At 49.7% G+C, this 23859-nt stretch overlaps 7 protein-coding genes across 7 annotated transcripts; 3 read left to right on the forward strand and 4 right to left on the reverse strand.

Moving 5' to 3' along the window:
• Positions 1–6175: 6175 nt before the first annotated feature.
• N7532_009716 (uncharacterized protein) lies at positions 6176–8019 on the reverse strand (the record flags this gene model as incomplete). Its single annotated transcript, XM_056622207.1, has 4 exons — positions 6176–7020; positions 7076–7441; positions 7502–7786; positions 7839–8019. 4 exons carry the CDS (start codon positions 8017–8019, stop codon positions 6176–6178), a joined length of 1677 nt encoding a protein of 558 aa, XP_056473013.1.
• Positions 8020–8298: 279 nt separating this feature from the next.
• On the reverse strand, positions 8299–8655 carry N7532_009717 (uncharacterized protein; the record flags this gene model as incomplete). The annotated part of the gene is made up of 1 exon (XM_056622208.1): positions 8299–8655. One exon carries the CDS (start codon positions 8653–8655, stop codon positions 8299–8301), a length of 357 nt encoding a protein of 118 aa, XP_056473014.1.
• A 5396-nt stretch (positions 8656–14051) lies between these two features.
• N7532_009718 (uncharacterized protein) lies at positions 14052–14900 on the reverse strand (the record flags this gene model as incomplete). The annotated part of the gene is made up of 2 exons (XM_056622209.1): positions 14052–14508; positions 14788–14900. The coding sequence occupies 2 exons, from the start codon at positions 14898–14900 to the stop codon at positions 14052–14054; spliced, it is 570 nt and encodes a 189-aa protein (XP_056473015.1).
• A 561-nt stretch (positions 14901–15461) lies between these two features.
• Positions 15462–15890, forward strand: N7532_009719 (uncharacterized protein; the record flags this gene model as incomplete). The annotated part of the gene is made up of 1 exon (XM_056622210.1): positions 15462–15890. The coding sequence occupies one exon, from the start codon at positions 15462–15464 to the stop codon at positions 15888–15890; it is 429 nt and encodes a 142-aa protein (XP_056473016.1).
• A 2284-nt stretch (positions 15891–18174) lies between these two features.
• On the reverse strand, positions 18175–18606 carry N7532_009720 (uncharacterized protein; the record flags this gene model as incomplete). Its single annotated transcript, XM_056622211.1, has 1 exon — positions 18175–18606. The coding sequence occupies one exon, from the start codon at positions 18604–18606 to the stop codon at positions 18175–18177; it is 432 nt and encodes a 143-aa protein (XP_056473017.1).
• A 429-nt stretch (positions 18607–19035) lies between these two features.
• N7532_009721 (uncharacterized protein) lies at positions 19036–20137 on the forward strand (the record flags this gene model as incomplete). Its single annotated transcript, XM_056622212.1, has 4 exons — positions 19036–19107; positions 19179–19324; positions 19457–19871; positions 19979–20137. 4 exons carry the CDS (start codon positions 19036–19038, stop codon positions 20135–20137), a joined length of 792 nt encoding a protein of 263 aa, XP_056473018.1.
• A 2155-nt stretch (positions 20138–22292) lies between these two features.
• On the forward strand, positions 22293–23534 carry N7532_009722 (kinase-like domain-containing protein; the record flags this gene model as incomplete). The annotated part of the gene is made up of 4 exons (XM_056622213.1): positions 22293–22332; positions 22397–22726; positions 22777–23084; positions 23139–23534. 4 exons carry the CDS (start codon positions 22293–22295, stop codon positions 23532–23534), a joined length of 1074 nt encoding a protein of 357 aa, XP_056473019.1.
• Between the last annotated feature and the right edge of the window lie 325 nt (positions 23535–23859).

Below are 23859 nucleotides of genomic sequence, written 5' to 3' on the forward strand. Positions count from 1 at the left end.
CATTCCTGGAAGATGCTAAGCGCTTTATCCTTAAAACCCGCCAAATAGCCGATGAGGCTCCCCTTCAGCTCTATTGTGCAGGGCTTACTTTTGCACCGCGAAAGGCAATAATCCGCAAACTCTTCCAAAGCGAAATTCCTTCCTGGATACACCAGTTACCACATGTCGAAGAAAGTTGGGACTCAGAATTACAGGCTTTTGAGTGTCACGTTGATTGGGTTGAGTCAGTAAATTTCTCGCCCGACGGTAGATTATTAGCGTCAGGCTCCCGGGATACGACAGTCCGGCTTTGGGACACTCAGACAGGTTTGCTCTACCGGATACTTGAGGGCCATTCAAGCTCGGTTTTGACGGTAATTTTCTCGCCCGATGGCCGACTCCTGGCTACTGGCTCTGATGATGGGGCAATAAATCTCTGGGATCCAAAGACGGGCAGCCTAAAGCAAACCTTCAAGGGACATTCGGGCTGGGTTTTGACGGTGGTTTTCTCACCTGACAGCCGGCTACTGGCGTCTGGCTCTGATGATGGAACACTTCGCCTATGGGACACCACGACGGGTGCCCTGGAGCAGACTCATGAGGGTTCGACCTTGACTATTGCTTTCTCATTCGATGGCAGGTTGCTGGCGTCTGGCTCGACTGATAAGAGAGTCCGGCTCTGGGACATCACGACTGGTGCCCTTCAGCTGACACTGGAGGGCCATACAAGCTGGGTTCAATCAGTGGCTTTTTCATCTCACAACCAGCTTTTAGCGTCTAGCTCCCGTGACAAGACAGTCCGGATTTGGGATATCGCGAACGGCATCTGCCACCAAATATTGAGGGTCGACGAAGTGGTCACCGACCTCAAATTTTCTCGGGACAGTTCGTACCTATGTACCAATCTCGGATCTCTCAATACTCGGCTGAAAGGTGAGAATCTTCCATCTCATCTTCCTCGCCTGAATTTGGATATATCTATAAAACAAGGAAGGTGGATAGCCCTGAATGGCGAAGAAGCCTTATGGCTTCCCCCGAATATCGACCTTGTTGTTCAACAATCAAAGCAAATACCATCGCATTAGGACGCACATCAGGGCAGGTGTCGCTAATAGGGTTTGGTGTATAATAAGCAACAATTATGGCTTTGGGGGAAGGGAAGCCGGGTCGGCTTCTTTTATCATCTCATTATGAGCAAGGAGCTTCGGAATGAAAAAGGGATTGTCTCTTCTCTTGCCCTTTTACAGTACGCGAAAAATTTTATGTTTTATTGAACTTCACTAGCTTACAAATTCTACCAAGAACAGTAACGTAACCCGTAAGCGAGTGGATCATGTAAGCGAGCGGATCACCCGCCCAATTTCCGACCGCGTTCTGCAACGCGTCCTATTCAACCACATACCATGCCACCAATTCGCACTCAATCTCAACAAAATTCGACTGAGCAGGAAGGCCGAATCCTACTTGCTATACAAGCTCTCAAAAATGACGAAATTACTTCTATTCGCGAAGCAGCGAAGCAATTCGACGTTCCATATACCACACTACAACGCCGTATGAAAGGAGGCGCGTTTCGCTCTACCACACGCGCCAACAACCACAAATTAACCCAATTGGAAGAGGAATCGCTTCAAAAATGGATAATTTCGCTGGATTCACGTGGTGTTGCGCCTAGGCAAGATATGGTGCGAGAAATGGCCAATATACTGCTCTTAAAACGTGGAGAACGCACGCCTCAGTCGGTTGGTAGTAAATGGGTATATAACTATATCCAACGCTGCCCTGAGCTCAAAACACGCTTTTCACGTCGATATGACTACAAACGCGCGTTATGTGAGGATCCGAAGATTATACAAGAGTGGTTTGATCGATTCCGACAGGTCATTATTCAATATGGTATTCATGAGAATGATATCTGGAATTTTGACGAAACTGGCTTCGCAATGGGCCTAGCAAGCACTTCACGTGTAGTCACACGTGCTGAATACTACGGCAAAAGGAAGCTTATGCAGCCAGGTAATCGAGAGTGGGTTACAGCGATCGAGTGTATTAACCGATCTAATGTTCTCCCGCCGACTATTATCTTTAAAGGCAAAAACTTCAACTCAGCGTGGTTTACTACTCCGCCAAGAGACTGGCGCTTTGAAGTTAGTGCAAATGGCTGGACTACGGATCAAATTGGTCTTGCTTGGCTTGAAAAACACTTTATTCCGCATACTACCAACTGTCGACATGGGGTATGGCGGCTATTAGTGATGGATGGCCACGGAAGCCATGTTACACCTCAATTCGACGATATTTGCCAGCAAAACCAGATTATTCCAATCTGTATGCCTCCGCACTCTTCTCATTTACTTCAACCTCTCGATATTGGCTGTTTTGCTGTTTTGAAACGGCTATACGGACAACACGTTCAGGCTAAGATGCGAAATGGCGTTAATCATATTGATAAGCTTGATTTTCTGGCCTCATATCCTCAGACGCGTACAGAGGTATATAAACCAGCTACGATATCAAATAGCTTCGCCGCTGCAGGACTTATACCATATCAGCCACAGCGAGTGCTTAATATTCTTGATATTCAGCTTCGAACACCAACCCCTCCAACCAGCCGTGGTAGTGATAGTAGCCGCGATTTCATACCTCACACGCCAATTCATCCAGTTGATATCCGACGGCAGGCTTCTTCAATCAAAACACTACTACGGCAACGCTCATATACGCCCCCAAGTCCTGCTAAGATTGCGTTACAGCAGCTAATCAAGGGCGCTGAACAAGCAATTCATCAGGTTGCTCTAGTAAGCAATGAGAATGAGCGGTTACGCGCTGAAAATGCCCACCAAAAGCGAAAAAGGGCATTACCAAATCGGCGAATAGCTAATAATGGTGGGATGACTGTTGGTGAGGCTCAGGAGCGTATTGAGAAGGAGGCAAATGGTGTTGAAGCAGAGATCATAGACAATACGGCGGCGGCTGCGGTAGCGAATTCGGCCAATCAGAGAGCGCCGCCGAGGTGTTCAAATTGTTGGAATATAGGGCATAAGAGAACTAGGTGCCCTAATTAGTGTGTGAACAGTGTTAATTGAATATATTGGTTGGTGGTTATTTTATATATATTTTCGTGGCTGGGTAGTTGGGTAAGTGATCCGCTGGCTTACATGATCCACTCGCTTACGGGTTACGTTAACGTAGTTCCCAAGCGAGTGACGCACACCGCCTACCCCTACGTCTTTAAAATGATATTAAGCTACTAAAAACACTATTAAATTCAAAAACTATCGGTTAGGGCACCGGGTAATTGAATGGCAAATACTATTGCAGCCGCTACATCTCCGGGGGTGCACGTTTGGCTGGTGGGGGTGGCAAAATAGGCGATTCAACCGGTGCGGGCGGAGGCTGTTCAACAGGTTCAACTGGCTGCACTGGCTGCACTGGTAGTCACAAGCCCTCTCCAACTGTAATACCCTGTTCGCATCGAACGAGACGATTCGTTCTTACTCGCTTTTGCTGTTTCTTCTCATTCCCAGCCCGTAAATCAGCAACTTCCTGCGCTAGTAGTGCACCGGTATGCATTGAGACACAGTAGCTCTTACTAATCTGATCTAGGACAATCTTTGACGGTAAAGGAGGGCTCCTTGGTCGTTTTTCAAGTTTTTTTTTTTTGTGTGAAGAAACTTGCTTTTGTAGTTGAATGATCGTTTTCGGTGTTTTAGGGCTGAATTGACTCGATCAGCTGAGAGGTCGGTTAGATGGCGGTGTTGGTGTTCGGAGAGAAATATTGAGCTTTGAAAGCACCCGTTCAGGATCTAGTGGAACTAGACCTGCTGTGAAACTACACTGAATAGTCTCTAGTTTAAAGGTCTCTTCTCGTGCCTGAGGATAACTTGCTAGGAAATCTAGCTTATCAATATGACTGAATCCTAGCCGTGCCTGATTGGTAATTAGGCGGCCATAGGCACACTTAAGAACAGCAAAACATCCAATACCCAGAGGTTGAAAAAGATGGCATAAATGTGCTGGCATGCAGAGTGGGATAATCGATAATTCAGCACAAATTCGGTCGAACTGAAGCGTGAGATGGCTACCATGACCGTCAAGAATCAGAAGGCGATACTTTCCTTTCATCCTTGTTGAGGTGAATGGGATGAATAGGTTTTGAAGCCATCTGATACTAATTTCATTCGAAGTTTCAGCCATTAGGTGAGACTTCAATTCGTCAGTCTTTTGGAAGCCCATCAAGCCAACTAGCATTGTGATTTTTGGCTTTAAAAATGATGGTTGGTGGTAGTGCAAACCAGCCGCACTGATTGATCATATTCTTGCAAGATGCATGAATCCATACCTCCAGGAAAGTATTGCATATCGGGCTCAAATCCTGAGGCATACGCTGGAGACGATAAGTCCAAGAGTTCTTCAAAGCACTCTATGGGATAGGAGCCTGTCGCAATATTTCAACCTCAGATAAAGAAATGATAAAGTATTGAATCAGAATATTTACCTGAGGGGAATTCGCTCCATTGTTTCCCATCATCCACTTTAATTCGATAATCACCAGGCCAAATACTATTTTCGCAATGATGAATCTGACATTTTGCTCCTCTGCGGGATTCCGGCGCCTCCTGAAGCTGGAAGGCGGCATAGAGAGGCCTTGAGTATGGTCCAAAATACGCTTTTACAAGTTTCTCGAGCACTTGAGCTGCAGACTGAATGTCTTCTCGACGCCTTTCTGCAGGCGAAAGACCCTGTCAGCGCTTTTCCTCCGCATCAATATCTTCGAAGATTCTGTTGACCCACTTCCGTTCTTCGTCAGAGTCGATGGAGGCAACATCGCGGTCAAGCTCTCGAGCAATATTCTCTCGGAGATCTTGCTAGTGTTTCTTTAGCTGAAGGTCCATTCTTTTCTGTTTCTGAATTTTCTTTCGAGCGTTCTCGTTCGGATGTGTCCGTGTCGCCAACTCGGGGGAATTTGTTGTGGGTAGGGGGCCTTGTTCCCAACATATTACTCGACGGCGATGGGAAGAGCTGTCCATTAGAAGGCAGCTCTACCAGGCTGTGTTCATTGGAACTTTGAGTGCTTCCTTCAGGTTCGCATCGGTTTTCCCCCGGCGTTGAGGTTTGCGTATCTGAGAGTGGTGTCCGACAGTTTGTTGACAATATGGCTTGCCTGGTTTCGGTCGCATTCCTGTTTCTTTCGATAGTTTGTGAAGGCTCGGAGACGCCCGGCGCGCCATCAGGGCGACACTCCATTTTGTTTGGGAGCGGAAAACTAGCAGGTAAGACAAAGTGTTCCAAAGTTGCTGCGAATTGAGGCCACCAATTTAAGGATTCCGAGTCATCTAACACCAGTTCATTTGGCCACCAAAAGAAGGCAAAAAGGGGAAGGTGCTGGACAAGATACGACATGTTTAGGGAGCGCGGGGAGCGGGGCCTCTTCCCCCTCGATGCTCCCAACCTCAACGTGCTGTCCTCGCCGTTCCTTCTCCACTGCCTCACTTTTCCATTCTTCCTACCTCTCTATATTGGAATCATCCTTGCCCCCTGCAATTGCAATTTCGTTCGCCCAATCGGACTCGCCGACCGTCCCATCGACGCTCTGTTTCTTTTCGGTCGCAACTGCGGCTGAGCCATCCAGGCCTCCACTTTCAACTCTTGGGATCCGGATTCTTCTACGCTAGTGTTGCCATGGTTTTCTTTTGATGGGGGGAAGACGTTCTGAGAGACGCCGAATCAATTTCTTTCTCGACGAGTCCTTTCTCAATGCTGTCCGCTCCTGCTACAAGTGCCCGAATTGCTCTCTGTCGACAGCCTTCCTTACATCCTCGATTCAATGATTTTCTACCTCGTGATCTAAGACCTGCCAATGTGCTACTTAATCAGAATATGCAAATTATCAGTGTGGTAGATTGGAGTTCCCATACGCAGCGCTGAATTTTCTGATTGATCTGTAACTGTAACCATTACGTTTAAGCAGGAGGGATTCGGTAATTCCAAGGGCTATCGGACACCAGGGATCTACACTGGCATTCCTGTGAGCGTCTCACGTATACAGAGAGCCTGTCAAACAAAAAGAGCTCCTGGGAGCGCTGGTATCATTCCCAGCAATGCCCCAAATGCTCCTAGACACTTGCGTCGTAGGCCCTGGGAGAACTTCTGGTGCCCCTAGGATCGCAGTTTGGCTTCCTGGAGGCTAGAGCTTTTACTCCCCAGGCAGATCAAAGGGCCAGATATCTCGCAAGTTCCTTTCGTCTCTGATTGGTTCGTCGTCATCCGGATCTTGGTTTTCCAGTACGGCTTGCAACATCCCCTCGAACATTGCCATATTCTGTGTTTTTGCCGCTTCCCAGTTCTCTGGAGGGACCCATCCATCAGACGCACTGTCAAGGAGGCTCGACAAATCATGTTTCAGGTTCTGTGCCGCCTCAAAAAGTTGGTATTCCTTGCGATGAAGAGCCAACTCTTCTGGTGTTGGTAAGGCAAATGGACACGACTCGACAAACCCAAGCGCTCTCCAGTCTTTGGAGGTTGCAATGAGCTCATGTCGAAAAGCAACGACGCCATCTTTCCATGTTCTGTAGCAGTACCAAAAAGGTCGAAACATCCCTTCGTCCATTAACCTAGGGAGAGCAAGCTTTGGAACGAGAAATTGAGTACAAGCTTCGTAGGCCTTTTTGCACAGCTCATCGTCATGTACGTTTAGCGCACAAGCGGCGAAGTCTGGAACCTCATCTGCGTACCAGAACGCCGGCTCTATGCTGGATGATTGCCAATCAATAATAGCCGTTATTATCGAAGGATCATCATCCGAAACGAATATGTTCCTTTTATGTAGGTCCGGATGAAATAAGGTCGGCGAAGCCGCATCTTGAACGCGACTATCAGCGGACATTGCATGTAGTACTGCACGACCTTGTTTGAGAAGGTCTAAATGCGTCTGTACTGAGCCATGATAGGACGGCCGATTTGGAAGTTGAGAATCTCTCGGTGGAATCCTTGAAAGGCCTGCATCAATGAGGCCATCGGAAAATTCACCTATCGTCTGCCCTGTATCCCCAAGTCTTAGCTATGATCTTCTCAATGATAGTCAGAAAGGACTCACAGGGGCCATGATTGGGAACTGCATGTTGGTAGTACCTGTGGTCGCCACAACTCCAGTATCTTGTTCCACAATGAGGCCCGACGCAGAAGCCCCCATCTAGCGGTAGCCTGGATGCAGGTGCCAACGGTGCGGTTGAAAAATATAAGCTTCCATATGCCCGAAAGTCGATGTCGGCCATCTCCCTGAGCTTTCTGTAGATGGCGTCTATGCATCTAACTTTCTGATCACCCGACATATAGGGCCATTTCTGATGTAACTGAATGCCAGCCGCATGATCCATGATTATGTATTCGCTTCCAATACTGTTTGCCGCATCGTCGCTCCAGTCAAGAATTTTCGGGATCGGAATGCTCGTTTTCCGTTGCACTGTAGTGCAGAAAGCATTAGCGAGAATTAATCTTCACCTCGGATTGTCGTGCCACACACAATATTGAATCGTCGCCACTTCGGAAGCCGTGGCTAATTTTGCGGGCCCAGCTAATGGAAAGGGTAGTCGCGCCACGACACGGGAGTTGTCGTCCATGGTGAAAACGAACACCCTGTTGAAACCGCCCTCCTTTTTCTCACAATCCTTGATAGATTTTGCCCCGTTGGATAAGTCCACTATCTTCTGGCAGAGTTTATCAAAGTTCAGGTCAATCTGGCGTATCTGGCGTTGACGTTTGTCGTTTCGGAGCCATCGACCGCTTGTATATAGGTGAGGATCAAACCCTAGAATTTCATTGTTATCAACGCACAGCACATTATGATTAATCGGTCTTACCATATCTCGTTGTCTGGTCCATTGCATGCCTCGAGAGTGACTGCTCGCGATCGAGCTTCGAAAAGGAGGGTCCGGAAGTAACGCCACGAACGAGGAAAGGTCGGATGTAATGAGACTGCTGAGAGTAATGAGTCAAGGAGAAAGGTACTGGCAACATCTGGAGTACCTTTGCGCGGCTCATTGTGCGAAAAGTTTAGAGAGAGGGATCGGGCGCCTTCCCTTTTTACTTACGACGGGAGGTTGGCTTGAAAGTTTGCCAAGACCGGACCAAGGCACCTTACGTCATCCGTCAGCGGATAGTTAACTACATTGGGACAATGATTTTTCCATAAATAGAATTACCCATACGCATAAAGGTCAATACATAATAGAATTTCAGGCCCCTGTGTGGCCACTCTACCTGCCCACTCGCTTCACAACCATTCGCCGGACTTGGCTTGACACTTGGTTTCTAACCCATTTATCCAAGCTTCTGTTTACCAATTCGCACTAACTCGTTCACCACCCGAGCATATTCCGCATTCTTGTCCTCAGCGGTCGTATCAAAAGTCGCCGTCGCAAGTTTTTCATGAGTTGTGTTTTTTTTGACCCAATCTTTCAGTGCAGGGCTCTTGGCTTGAGAATTGACCTGCAAGTTGACATGGAGGTGTTTAGTGGTGCCGTCGTAGTGGCCCGCATCGACTCGGAATTGGAATTGCTCGTCCTTGGTTCTTGACGGGATGAGGCGGCTGCCTTCAGACGCAGTGCCTGTAAATTTGGCTGGCCCATTTTTAATACTTTGCGCCAGTTGAGCAAAGTTTGACAAGGCCTTGGACATTTTGTAATATATTGCGACAAGTAGTTGATCGCGAGTATCTGGTTTATCAGCACAGTCATGACCTATAAGGGTTTAGGTGACATACGAAGGTGAGAAAGTTGAATCCGTGGTACCAGTTATCAAGAGGATTGATTTTGTTGGGAAAGACGGAAAGGGTAGACTGATATTTATGTACTACAGCTTCCTGTCCGTTTGTAAGGAAAGACAGCCAGGAAATTTGATGAGCCTCGAGTCAAAAAAAGAGAAAAAATTTTCCTGAAACACGATAGCTGCACAGTGCTGCTAGATTAACGGCTGCAGGCCAATGGAAGCGACATACCCTTGCAACTGCAGTCACGAATGAAGTGCTATCTGCAGTCAGTTAGGCCAAAGGGCGCAGGAGAATCATCAAGTGACCCACCGAAAACAAAGCGAATCGCCGTGCTGACTGGAAGATAACATCGCTACCAATATTTGGAGACCATCTTGCGCCAATGTGCATGAGTACACCGGAGGCCACTGAATTAGACTTTCACTAAAGGTTTAAGCGCGGGACAGCGAGGCCCTGAGCTAATCCAATGCAGTGAAACGGAGTTACGTTCGAGTCCGAGACAGCAATGCTTCACCATTGAAGTAAAGATCCACTCAGTTAAGAAACCCTTTGAGCTGCATCCTCCCCAAGAGCGTTTTGGGCTAGGGAGTGGTCGAGTGTATGCTGACGTGGCGCTTTCTATGTAACACAGTATGTATGTTTCAGTGTGAGCGCTTGAAAGAGCCAGCGGCAAAGGGACTGGCGGTTACATACCGTTTATCATTGGCCATAGGCCCGGCAAGTGCTACGCGCCCTGCTCATGGCAAATGAGGGGGAGCTGCAGTTAGCACACTTGGACCTGTATTTAAGGACGATTGCTTGGGATTGACCCGAAGGTGCACAGCTAGCCTGAGACCTCGTAGGCACTGAGCGAGCTGGTGCTCTGAGAGATCTAGCGGAGATAACGGTACATGAGGGGAAATAAAATAAGTAAAATGTGATCTTGCCCGAAAGTTATCTCTGCATGGATGACGGTGTGTGAGCCGAGCGGGGAACCCTGACAACACAATGTGAATACCTCGTCCAACGGGGCGGAGTACGACCAGGGTTGGTGATTCATAATGCAGTACCGACCTCTTGAGGCACGTATCGGGAGCAAGCCGCCTATCATTGGCCGAAGGTAGCCAAATCCGCGACAGAAGTAAAAGAGGCTCAAGAGCATGGAGGTGACCGTCAATGCATTAGCGTGATCCTGTGGTATGAAAGGCATTTTGTGCCTGAATGTGACAAAGTACCCTGTCTGGTAAGCAGTTTGCATGCCCCACCTCGTCAAGTTCCAGTAACTCCAAAGTATATATAAGTATCTAATCACATATTATTATACTATGAATACTTAAAGATACCAAAATAGGGTACTAGAGTGTGACCAGATGGGGCACGCAAACGCTATTCTACGCGCCAGAAACGTACACGATCGAATCGGCAAATACCACATGAAGTGGGTCTATCGTTGAAGAAGGTCTACAGCTAGTTCATGTAACGGGTCAGGCCCCGATCTATTGCCCAGGCCAAGCCTGTGCGATGTGATCTATCAACTCCCCAGGATATTTAGTCACCGTGGCCACCCCCTATTTCTAAATTTCTCTAAGCTTAAGATAAACAGCATGTTGGCACCACTCAATTGAATCAATTCGGCCGTAGCCCTTCACAGTTCAGCAGCTAAACCAACCAGTTGAAGTTGATGGGGTAGTATCGCATACGCAGGGCGATTTTCCTCAGCAAGATCAACCGGACAAAAGGGCTCTGTAGTAGATCCGCTAATACGGAGGACATGGGATGACAATGGTTATTAATAGACCAAAGAGTTTCATGATGTGTGTCTGCCTGTCGGTCAGACTTTGTTACATGAACCCCAACAAAGTGGGGCTATGTGAGCGGACCAATAAGAGAACTTTACTGAGGAGCAGCAAGGACGTAAAATTGGTCACGCAGGAACTCCAAATCTCGAGCTTCCCTGGCTCCGACTGGGGCGGCCTGCGTACCACCCTTCCTGCATTCCCGTGAGGTGGGCACCAGCCTTGGATGATGATCAGCATACAGCAGGCAAGAGACCACATCATGAGAATATACCGATTCTGTAATCCTCTGTTCGAACGTCCCCTCATCTCTCATCAGGTCAATATACACCATCTCACCTTGCTTGGCTGCTCAGCGGCAGTGCAGCTTTGATTCTGTTCTCCACTAATCATATTAAGGGTCGCTTGACAGTGGTGGTCTCGCTCGCACACGCGTCCTGGATTCGGCTCTCCCTTTTCCCGCCCTCGCGACCTTGGCAACGAGTTTCAGCCCCAAGCTCCAGCTGACCGGCCTTGCTGTCCCTCTCTATAGCCAGGAACCTGGCCAGGAGATCTGGGTCGACCTGACAAGGTTGGCATCCAGAGGCTCCATCTCTTCTAGCTGCTCAACTAAGGCAGGGGGCAGGTCTGCCCACTCTGTGTTCGGCATTTAGGGAACTCGTCTTCACCAACGTCTTCCAATACAGGCGCCCCTTCTCCTTCGGACGCTTCAAGAAGGCGGATAGTCAGATTCGGCTGGACGAAATCTTCGGGGCATTAGAGTCTGGCAGGCCTCGGTGGTTTGTTCACGCTCCTTTTCCTCTCCACTCCGCTTGTTGTATTTTCGTCTCTGCTATTTGTCTTAATGCGCTTGGAATCATTTTACGAGCACACCCCCGCGGTCTATTTGCCGGTGCTGTTTCGTGGTGAAGCCCTTTGTCTGGCCACGCCGCTGATATCAGCGCTTCACCTCACTCGGCTCTTCTAAGTGGATCTAATTGGGCCTGTCTGTTATGGTGAATAGTACTCAGTTCAGGTACGACTTCTAGGCAGTCTAGGCCGTACGACCGAGTGAAATTGTCACCGAAGAGATGAAAATCATAAAGGCCAACCCTTGGCTTCGCCGGATTGAGTGGCCGCACTACCTCAAAGAGTTTTAACATAAGACTCTGCTCCCCAGTAGCCACCAACCGGATCCCAAGGCAGAGACATCTCTCGCCCACTCTTGGAAGGCTACGCATACCGTTGCGGCCATAACCAAAGCATCACTAAGCGTTTTAGGCACAGCATTTATACAGACTACACAGACTTGTCTTGGTACCCTAGCGCACCGACCCTTAATAGCATATCTTGATCCTGGGGACCTCAACAACCATGTGATCCCATAGCAAAAAGTCCTCGTGTCCTTTGGTGACCCGTAGGCCCAGCATAAGTGGAAGAATCCGAAGTATAGATCTACAGATGAGCAGTTTAGTGCCTTGCATCATCTCTGGGCCGCTGCAGAGGAGACCTGAGCTGCCCCAAAGGCCGGTCTTCCACCACATCTGAGACAGCTCCGGATAGGTTGGGCTCAGGCTCGGCCATCATAGCTATCCTTGACCACCGGCCTCTCTTTAGTCTGCACCTCAGCCCTATTCAGGCCGCATGTATCAGTTTTTGCTTTGAGCTCCGCTCCTCAATCATATATGAGGTTTGGGAGTATGGCTGTGCCCTTGTCTGCGCTCATGTCGTCATCGGGGTTCGTCCAGGCCGCAAAGACTATCTCCTAGCTGGCGAAGCCCTCATAGCTACTCCCAAATCGTCTCAGAGATACTAAAAGTCTCGTGGGGTATCTGCGTGCGCTAGGCAGCCCGTGTCGTCACTGTCGCGTCCAGCGTCCCTTTATATGGTTTCAACGATACTATCCGCCCTCTATTATTGACGAACGTGTAGGCCAGCAGATCGCCAACGATCAGCACGCGATAATCCATGGATTCACAGGCTTTGCGCCCGCAGTCTAGCAGATCGTGGGTCACGCCGATCAAACCTTCAAGGTCTGGGATCTGTACGACATGGATCCTCTCGCCATCTAGGTCCAGGGACATACAGCGCTGCTGGGCGAACGACGCTGCACACCTATTTCAGCCATATAATCCGCCCCACTAAGTGGCGGTGCTTGTCGGACGCTAACGTTCCTTTCAGGTATAGGTCAAGGTGGTGCTATGGCGATTGAAGTCGCTGTCAGCATCGCGACCCTGCTCTCTCGCGGCATTTCGGCATAGGAGATCCGGGCGCGATTGAAGTTGTACCATCCTGCACGGCATCCGCGAGTTGACCTGGTGCTGCATTATACTCGGTTGAATGGCCGTCGTGAAGATGGTGCGAATAATAATCGAATTATGTGTAAGTCTCTTCCACTGGTCCTCAGCTGGAGATATAAGCTGACATCTTTATTAGCGGCGGAGACGGTCGAGGTTATGAAGATCTGCGTCTCGCACAACGAGCAAGAGGTGTCTCTGAAGCTGTTGCACAGTTAGCACAGTGGGAATTGAGCAGATATCGTAGGGAAAGGACCACCAGACAATTCGCAGAAGTCTCAGATCGGCCGCTCTGTGCTATCCAATACGATGTTCTCAGAAAGTGTAGGCACAGCCAGCGTATCGCCGGTGCCAATCTTCATGCTATTGCAGTCTTTTGAGCGCAGATGCGGACCCACGCCATCGGGCTACCTGGCTCTTTCGAGTAAAAGCAGGCCGCGTCGCTGGAATGGTGAAATCAGACGGGACACGCCATGTTGCCGAGGAGTCGACAACTCCTCTCAGATCGCCAAGACTCTGGGCCGATGATGACATAATGACTCCTCCACTCCCGAGCCACAGCAGTGCTCCGCGAGTCGTGCATTCCTCTTTCACCTTCCTGCCTTCACCCAACATCCATCTATTCTTCCATCCACCATGGACTCCTTTTATCTTTCGAGCTCGAGCGCGTTTACGTCTCTATTTTCGCCTTCCGTTTCCGAGCTCTCGCTGTCTGGGGTTTCCCCAGTTAAATCCGATTCTGGGAACCCGCTTACGGAACTCGCGAAGAAAGTTGAGCACCAACAGCAATTTACAATAAGGAGAGCCTGATAAATGCACTGAATCGCCGGCACCGGGAATTACTCGAAGGAAGCAAGCTTTCCAACAGCCCAACTTGGCGCTTCCGCTCGAAAAATTTCTCAATCGAACTCCCCTTGTCCCAGAGCAAAGAGATTTGGTTATCTCTGAGGAAAAATTAAGGTGCTTCGTGGAAAGGATTTGGAGATGTCAATCCTTTATGTGAAATTCCTACGCTACTTATCGCTAGAGCGCATCGGGGATATCAATATCTAGGCCAAGTGCGCTGGTGGCCATGATCATCCCACTCTCCTTTATGTATTAAGCGCCCAAACTGATCGGCGTTGAGTTGTCGGCCGCCCGCATCGCTCCGGGACCGGTGGAATGCACAGTTGAGCCGCGCAGCAAGCTTGTCCCATGGTCAACGTTCAAGACGTATATAATCATGCTTCCACTGACGAAAGTCTGGCGACATTGCTAAATATGCTCAATCACGGCAGGGACGGGAAACCAGGCATCATTGACAAGGTACGCTGGATCAGCGGCGGGATTCCAGACGCGATAGATGATGCTGTGCCAATGGGTCGGGGCGCGGAAAAGTTCAAGTGGCTTGATTTGGCGGAGAGAGTTGGCTTGCTTGGGCGCTAGGGCGGGTGGTAGAGTAGCTGTCAACAGGGCCAACTGGTCTGGGCTCGGAGGACATTCCGTCAGATCCACTGGAAGGCGGATCGGAAGTGGTAGCGTCGTCCAAGGGGAGAAAGTGACATCTATCGATAACAATACACTCAAGGCAGTGGTCCTCCTGCTGGCGGAGGAAGCCCAGAAAGTCTGGTTGTTGGAGAAGGCCTTGGGGGTGGCAAGGACCACGCTGGCTCGATCGGGCTGGTTGAGGGAATCCCACTCGGCGCAGGAGACGGGCAAGATCACAGCGGCACTTCAGGTCTTCCCGCAGAGAGACCAACAGGACTAGGACTACCTTTATGTTTCAAACGGCATGGGCTAGGATCATAAAAAGCAAGGACTTGCCGTCACCAATAGGGATCAGGACAGGACTATGATCGACATTGATGATGCAGAGCGCGGCCTCCCAGACGCCTTAGAACTCGACCTCATCACAGACCAAGGTCTGGAGGGTCAGCAGAAGGACCAAAAGCGCAAGACATGCATGTCAGGTTACTCCTGGCGCAGGAGTTCCTTTTTGTGGCGCTCTTACTGCTCATCGGCCTGGAATTCTCGGTCTGTGTGGAGGCTAGGAAAGCCCTGGAAGAAGCGCCACTGCCGGCTGGCCTCGCAAAATTGCTGGTGCTGGTCCGCCGCGATGCCCATCGCATCAGTAAGCTCACATCCGTGGACTAGGCCATCAACGGAAGAAGAGAGGCTTGCCTGGAGATCGCCAATTGGTCTTTGTCCTCGGCTGCACCGTCAACATCATCTAAGTCGGGGAATATATGAGTGTTGCATCAGCCCCAGTCCTGGCCCTCGCTCTTCCAGCCACCCCACGCCAGTACCTTAGGGGTGAAATCATGTCCCACTGCTATCATCCACTACCTACCATTACCCACCACTCCCCACCAATGCCAGCGTCTCTGGCATTGAGCCCTCAAGAGATCGAGGAGATGAGGAGGAGATTCCATCTCAGCTGAGAGCTGGGCCCCTGCCGCCACCCACCAGGGCCTTGCACGACCACCGAAAACACCCACGGCCCAAGTCTCACTTCCACTCTACCTTCATGGCTATTGCCAGCCATGACGACGCCCAGGACATCTTCTTTGGTTCCAGCAACCCAGTCTCCGAGTCATCGCCCTCCCACGAACACCACGACATATGCACTCGCAGGGCAGACATCGTCTCGCCCGGAGTCCAACACCCACCGTCATCAAAGATGCTATGTCTGGAAAGCATCGTCACCTATCATCCGTTGCCGCAACTATAGGATCCTCAAAGAGTATCCCCCCTCACGCCACCCAAGTTGTGAGCCACACGCCAACCCCATGCCACACTCGGTCCTCACGGCTCCGCCATCCGATTCAGCAGCTGTCCAAGGCCGATATCGATATTAGAGCTTTTATACAGGTCCTATCCCAGCCTAAATTGTCCCAGCCAACCCTCACCACACCACCCTCTGCACCCTCCTTTGTCCGTGTAAGCACTCTTGCCTTACTCGATGAGCAGGACGAGGGTCGCCGTGCGCCTGTCCAGGAGCACCACCACCGACTCATCCGGTATGCCCACGACGGACACCTTATCCTACGGGAGATGGCGCGTTGCCAGGGCCAGTGCTGGACATACGTGATTCGATTTACCGCTCTGGCTTAGATGGGCACCCATTATCGCCAATGCCCGGCAAGCTGCGGTAGATAGGCAGACCGAGGATGGGTGTGGAACCAGGTGGAGGGAATTTGCAAGGGTGCTGCGTCGGCTCCAGCCAGGGCTTTTTGACATCTCGTCCAGTGCAGCCTGGCCAAGCTCTGCGGTTCTGACGGCTGGATGGCATCGGTGACAGCTGTAGAGATGAGTGTCAAATTAAGGGGGGCTTACTCGGTACGTACTTGGGTTTATATATGTCTATTCAAGCCCAGTCACAGGGTAGAAGGTGTCGGCGGCTAATGTTGCCATTTGTCTGCATTTATTTACGCCGCACATAAAAATTCGCTAGGAGTCAAATTCGACACCCGCGGATACCAGCCTAATAAAGTCACTTTCCCCAGTTCCGCTAAATTCCAGTCTCAAGGAGATGCCTACTCCATACTTCACGATACCTGCGTTTGGCACTTGCATAGTTTTGTCGTGAACTATTTCCCCACGTAGATCCACTTCGTCAAAACTCGCAATCTTTGCTTCGCCATCAAAGACGTGGAAATTGGTGATTGCAGCAGTGCTACCAGTGGCGAATCGGACTAAAGCATTTCTTGCTTTAAGGGTCCTTCCATCAAACACTGTTGGTGTTGGAATAGCGAAGTGTACCCAACCGGCATAGAGACCACGTGACGGACGGATTGTCGTAAAAAATGCTTGCCTAAGAACATCCCACGACGGCCTTGATTCAAGAACAACTCCTGAACCATGTGCCCAGGTTGACTGCATGGAAGGCATATCTGTATAAGGTCTTGTCTGGATATGATTATTCAACTCCTTGCAAACGGATTTTGTTGGAATAAGGTAATGCAGTAGTGTTTAGAGCTTTAAGTACGGAAATGCTTAACACAGACTCTATTATATAGAACAAATGACAAGAGGGCTTACTATGAGCTCATCGACAATATGATGTATCATTGATGACATTATGACTTTGATTGCATCATGCTGATTTTAGGTATAGGTTCATCCTAATTGCGAAACAGGAGGAAGCTGGACCTTAGACCGAAAACTTATAACTCCATTAACGTTCCATCCATGGGAAGAATAAAAATTGGAATAAATTGTGCTATCAGTTCTCGCTCAGGGATCTGAATAGATATTTTCAAGTATGCTGGGAGCATTACAACGATGCAGGACCTACGTTTTGGCGATTCCTGAGAGACAACCCCGGAGTAATCCTCGACCTCTCTGATACCTTTGCACCAACTCGAAGAAAGTAGACCTTCACAATGAATATACTTCTTTCTATTATTTCTTATGTTCTTACTTCTGTTCGCGACAAACTCGGCATCTATTCATCCGATTTTGTTATGCAGAAATTCGAACTCAATGAGAATCTAGACTATCAAATTGCCGTGGGTCCCATCCCACATTCCCATGGGGCGGAATGGGGGTTATTTTTCCTCCCATAGGAGTCGTGGGATGGGACATTGGAGTGGCTCTTCTCCTCAGTCCCATACTCCCATAAACTCTATTTTATTGGTCTATCTATTACTTCTATATATTATGCTGTATTTTTCTGTCCTATAGCCGTGAAAATTTAGTGATTTCCACTTACAGTACAGTGGAAAAATAAGATTAAATTCGAGAAATCGACTAGAAATAGGGAATATGATAAAAGCATTTTCAATCAAGCTACTGAACGAGGTAATATAGCTATCTAGCCGCTTTTATACTTTCCGTATGTTACGCGCTACTGGCTGGCGGTGAACTAAGAGTTCCTGGGTGATACATACCTTAAGTATACGTAAACTCCAAGCCTGTCCGCAACTGTACCGTTGCGATGCGATGCCTTACACGGACTCGGGTCTTTAGGATGTTTGCAGAGGTGCGCCAGTCGAGTGCGCTAGTCCGAAAAGGTCCCCTACTTGTAGGATGTTTCGCTTTAGTCGAACGGTGAAGTATTAGTCAACAGTAGATCCAAGTAAAAATGTGCAATTGATCGCAAAGAACTAAATACATGTGCGAAAGGAGTCTCCTAATATATCCAGTCCTTCCTACCTCCGCATCTACTTCGAGTATACTCTTGGGTCGACGCGTGAGTTACGTCACGTGACTTCTGTACCATCAATATTAATGTTCCAAAGCGTTGTGGCCAGAAACACGATTGATCATGAGGTAAGCCATGTTCTGAGGCATTGTTCAACCTGGATGAATCTGTCTAGGATCTCGGGCTTGTGCTTAATTAGAAAGAACCCAAAATGACTGACGTAGCTTGTGAAGGGAACAAAGTACACTTATTTCAAGCATAGAAATCGATACCCACGCCATGGATATCAATTACAGCAGGTCCTTTATCATATTCCAATCCAACGGTAACATTCAAGCCCCAGCCAACGTCCTTGCGTTCGAAATCGATAGATGCCTGGTTTGGTCGTCCCGTCAGACGTTCATGAATAGTTGCTACATGCTTGTCGGCGTCCGTAATCTTGATGTAAGAGATCACCGATGCATGGTCTGACGACTTCTCGTAGGTGCTGAAACGGATCCAGACCTTGCCGGCTTTGAGGCGCTTTCCATCGACAATGACTGGAGTAGGGATGGAAAAGTGTAGCTGTCGTTCTTCATTTTGCAGAGTAATGGATGCACGATCGCTGTGAGGCGAGACGTTGATGTTTTTCCCACCTTGTACCGCGTTGCCGTGAACAACGATCTCATGTTTAATGTCCTCCATTATATTGAGACTCCGTGTGGCCAAATAGGCCCAGGCTAGTTGAATGAGTTCAGTAGACGAAGGGAAGGTTCTATCAGCAGAGTTAAATACCAACTGGAAGATATTGACGAATTGATGATGATTCGAATTACATAGTGGATACATAGGGCTTACCAATGTTTGGAATATGAAAGTGTATAGGCACGTTAGACGGCGTATGACGAAAAATTTGTGTCATCATGAAGCCCTGTGCTTTATTGGAACAGCGGAGTTTAGGCGAAAGTCCCCACTTAAACCAGACGGGTAAATCAAATCAGGGCCAATTTGATTTTTAGGATTTTATTTAGTATGCGGAAAAAAGGTGGGGACGGGGCTGATTCGATTATTCAGTCATATCGGCGCTTCACCTCACTCGGCTTTGCTAACTGGATCTGTTTGGGCCAGTCTGTTATGGTAGATAGTACTCAAACACGAATTCAAGGAAGTCTAGTGACCCCCTCCCTGGGGAGCCCAGGATACCCTGTAAGTCTTTTCCCTGTTTCTTCCTGATGTGATTGACGACAGCGATCAGTTTGGCGTTAAGCTCTAGTTAGTGGCTGCTAGCGGGGTTCCGCCGCGAGCAGCATTTCGGCCATAGGAAACTCAACTTTCTCCTGCAGCCTCTGCAGAATTGGCTCATACGCAACGGCAGGGGCGTTTACGGCCAGAAAGGCGAACAGAGCGCCGATCCTGGCATACAGTAAGACCCGATTCAGCCCATTGGGGGCAGACACGTCCAAGACCAGCGTCGGATGTCGTCCCAAAAAAGGATTGATAAGGATATTTTTATTGGTATCCAGAGCCTTATGGCACTTTCTCCGTCATAGCGCAGCGAGCTAGTGAAGCCCCCTAGTGCACCGGAATTGCAACCGAGAAGTCCTGCGACGATTGAGCCCCCCACAGCCAATCCTGTGGGAGAGCAGCCCTTCTATAGGGCGTGCATACCGCCGTACCTTCTTCTGACCGCGAGCAATCTGCAGGTCGTTGCGCAGCTCGTCCAGCAGGTCCTCCCGCAGCAGTCGGAACTGGTTATCATAGTGAGCGGCAGAACGTTGATCGAGGGGCACGTGGTAGATCTCCTCCTCCAGTCGGCAGTAGGGCAGAGTCGTCGACATAGTCTCGCCGGGAATGGGGAGGATGGCTATTTTGCGGAAATCCTCCCAATCGTTGTCGTGCCGCCTACCGGGATGGTAGCTCTCCTCTGGGGGGACCTGGACGGCCATGATTTGGATGACGTTATCGATGCGGTAGCCAAGAGCTCTGAAGCATAGGGAGGGAGAATCTTGGAACGATCGCTGCTCCTGATCCTCTGGGCGATCCGGATTACGCCCGGGCCGCGTGACGGCAACCCCAGGAGGTTCAGCAGGAGCCAGGCGAACCCCAACTCGGCCTCCTCGTCGAACAGTCGTTGTATGTGTGCGTCGATGAAGAAGTTCTAGAGGATCGGAGGATCGACCAGATAGCCGATGACCTTGCGCACGAACTGTCTGCTGCCGAGTCTTTCGAGGTCTAGATTCTGAAGATAGTTCATGAAAGCTGCGATGGAGCCGTTGAAGAATTGTAGAGACAGGTCTAGGCGTATGCTGTTTTGTAGCGCCTCGATCGCGGTGGTGGAGACCAGCACGTGCTCGACGCACCAGAGAAGGTCGTGCTGGGCACACAAGGTCTCCAGCAGCTTCGCATCAGCGGCTCGTTCGGACCTTCTTGGTTCCCTTTATGACGGCGTTCAGATACTTAGACAGCCGGTTCACGCGGGAGGCTGACAAATTTGGGGACAGTTGGGTTGCCCGAGGATGTCTGAGGATCGGTGATCGGTGGTGTTAACTAGTTAGTGGGTCTGATCCCCACTCCAGCGGTAGAAATGGACGCAAGGATGGAAATGGAAGTGGAAATGGGAGTGATAATGATGTACAGAGGGTGAGGGCGGCAAAGGAACAAAAAATCAGAAAAGAGCCGCAACAGCCATGTAATCTCCCTCCAGGCAGTGAATAACACAGCAGCGAATCCGTGCAGGTGAATAATCCAGATAAAGAGCCAGGCCTCAGCCTTCTTCCCCAAACACAGCGGTCTGGGCTGGGAAACATGGCGTCGTGGATTTCGTCCCCCATCTCCCCTCCCCTCCTCTACTTCTGCTCTTCTCTATCCCTACCTTCCCCAGCCCCGTGTCTGTGAAACAGCCAACAAAATGCAGAGAGCTTCATCATCGCGACCCCAGTGGAGTTCTTGCGGGAGCCGCTTCGGCGAGTGGACACTGTCCCCGCACCAGCTCCTGTGCCTGTGCCTGTGCCGCTGTCAGCAGCCCCCCACCATACCTTTGGCTGCTGGTGGAGATCAAGCGAGACAAGCTGCAGGTAAGCCCCGACAACCCAGACTGCGCTGACATGGCCTCCTACTCCTGGCGCGTCCAAGCAGATCTGTCGATCTGTCAGTCATTGTCCCCAGTGGGTGTTTCTTTGTCCTTCTAGAGGGAAAGGAAATGTGACCGCAAATCGCTAACCTCCATGATGGACGCTCCGTCCCATAGGCCAGCGACTACGCCCCTCCCGACCCGGAAGAGTATTTGTGAGACCCCGGCGCCGCCCGGTCGCCTGCCTTCCTGTGAGACTCCGCCTGCGAGGCCGTCCGAAGACAGGATCCCGAGCGCGGTGGACATCGTCACCTGCTCCAGCATACTAGGGAGCCCTGTCCCGGTGTCTGCGCGGCGTGGACCAGGATTATCGCTTCGTGATGAACCACGTGGGCACTACTGTCTTCTTCGTCCGCCACGAGAACTCGCCCCTAAGGCGAATCCCGAAATGTTTGTGGCTACTGCTACACCTTTCTCGACTAGTATTATGGGGCCCGGCTAGGGGACACTGAATCGCATCAGCATATTATTCGGTACGACTTTGGGGATCGGCACTACCTAGTACGCTTCGAGTGGGATGGGTATATCGCGGGGAGGGAGTCTTTCCACGGTCGGCAAGTAGAATATGTATTAGCCATTTCTCTCACAGTAGAGGGACTAGGCACTGCACCACGTGAATCCATTGGGAGTATCCACTGTACAAGTGGATCTTCTTCAAATTTAGTCAATTTATGACTATTAGCGCGTATCTCAGCTCGAAAATAGTAGCCGTTGACGCGGTCCTGTAGCGTAGTGCGAGGTACCTGGTAACGCGCTGCGATTGTGCGTATAGAGTTGGTAGAGCCTTTCTGAATATCTCTGATAGCTAGGAGGATTCGGCCTTCCTGTTCAATCGAATCTCGGTTTGATCGAGCGCGTGTTGGTGGCATGGTGGGGTGGTTGAAGATGGTGGGCACGCGTCGGAACGCGATTTTTAATTGGGTGGTCGACTCGGTAGTGAATTTGGCGTCCTCGGAACTTCTGGGGCACGACCCGTTGACCATCCACCCACTGAGGAGTCCCTCCACCCAGCCCTTGCTGAACTTCGTCCGGCCAATCTGCTGGGACTCGATGGCGATGCAACGTTTATCACGTCTTTTCGGGGTACCCTTTTTCCGGCGTCACCCATTGCCAGCACGAGAGTTTTCACCCGGCCCCCTTCTTGACTCAGTCGACAAGCTAGAGGAGGAAAGACTACCATGGTACTCCCAAGACAACTTCTTTCCTGTTAAAATTGGCGACGTATTTCGTTCGAAGTATCAAGTGGTAGGAAAGCTAGGCTATGGTGGATATTCAACGGTATGGCTATGCAGAGACTTACGGTATGCCCCGACTCCATGCGCTATTGAGGATCACCTTGATAGTGAGACTAACGTGGTACAAGAGAGCACTCGTTCGTGACATTGAAACTATACGAACGTGATTCCAGTCATGCAAAACGGGAGATTGAGGCTTTCGAGCATCTCAAGAGTCTCAAATCAAGTCACACGGGCACCATTCTCTTGCGAACCGTGTTGGATAAATTCCAACTCCGCTCGATTGATGGCTCTCACTTCTATCAGTGTCTCATTCACCCACCCTTGGCCATGAGTCTGTTAGAACTTCGAAAACGGACAGCGAGAAAGGTTTTCCCAGAGAACCTGCTCAAATCCACTCTGAATCATATTCTCATCGCCCTGGATTTCTTGCACAGCGAGGCACATGTGATCCACACAGGTTCGACTCCCTAAATGGTGGCCGAAATGTTCTACGCTTATATAGAGCAGACATACAAGAAAAGAACGTCATGCTCGATGTTGAAGATGAGTCGATTCTCGTCGATTTTGAGAATGCCGAGATATCCATTCCAAGCCCCCGCAAACTCGTTGGGAATCGGACAATATATTATTCTCGAAAGCTGGGGATTCCAAAAATGCATGGCCGTCCCGTACTGGCAGACTTTGGTGAGGCTCGCTTTGGTTCGGATACTGGAACATACTACGATATTGTACAGCCATTCATCTACAGGGCTCCGGAGGTGATACTTCGCATGCCGTGGAATGAAAAGATTGACATTTGGAACCTTGCAGTATTGGTAGGTGCATTTAACTTCCATATCTATATATACTTCTGACCACACCACCTTCAGACCTGGGACCTCTTTGAACAAGGACATCTTTTCAAAGCCCGTGATGCAAACAAGCAGGAGTCAGAAAGCCATCACCTTGCTGAAATGATTGCCTACCTGGGACCACCGCCACGCGAGATGCTTGATAAAAGTGAATATGCGAACAATTTTTTTGATACTAGCGGTACTGTTCCCACTTATTACTCGTCTTTTTTGTTTCAGTTTGTGTTTCTAACCGGTGGGAATCAGGGAAATGGAAGGGCCTCGCTGAAATCCCTTCTCAGTCTTTGGAGGAACTTGAAGGCAACCTTTGCGGAGAACATCAAGCAAATTTTCTCCGGTTCATGCGCAGGATGCTTCGATGGCGACCGGAAGAAAGACCTTCGGCGAAAAAGTTGCTATCAGACCCTTGGCTAACGTCTCCATAGTTTTTTGAAATTGCTTATGGGCGACCAGCTCGTACAGTGGGTTGACAGCAATTGCTATTATGTCTCTAAGGCCGCATCACAGCTTTCCTTGTCTCTCGGATTCTTCATTTACGCAGTTTACCCATAAAGAGCGCCCGGGCTATTTCTATTTCTCCCTTTTAACCGTACCCTCCTTAAGCGTCCATCGGGATATAGGATCCGACTGCTTCCCTACGTTCAGTAGTTGCTTGCTTCCTTCGTCCTCTTCCACAAGAGCGTCGCTGTTATGAGAACGGAGACACGTACATTGTATTTTTTCAAAATTGCAAATACTC

The sequence above is a fragment of the Penicillium argentinense genome, assembly GCF_028826775.1.
Source record: "Penicillium argentinense strain IBT 30761 chromosome Unknown utg000009l_segment0_segment0, whole genome shotgun sequence".
NCBI classification, from domain to species: domain Eukaryota; kingdom Fungi; phylum Ascomycota; class Eurotiomycetes; order Eurotiales; family Aspergillaceae; genus Penicillium; species Penicillium argentinense.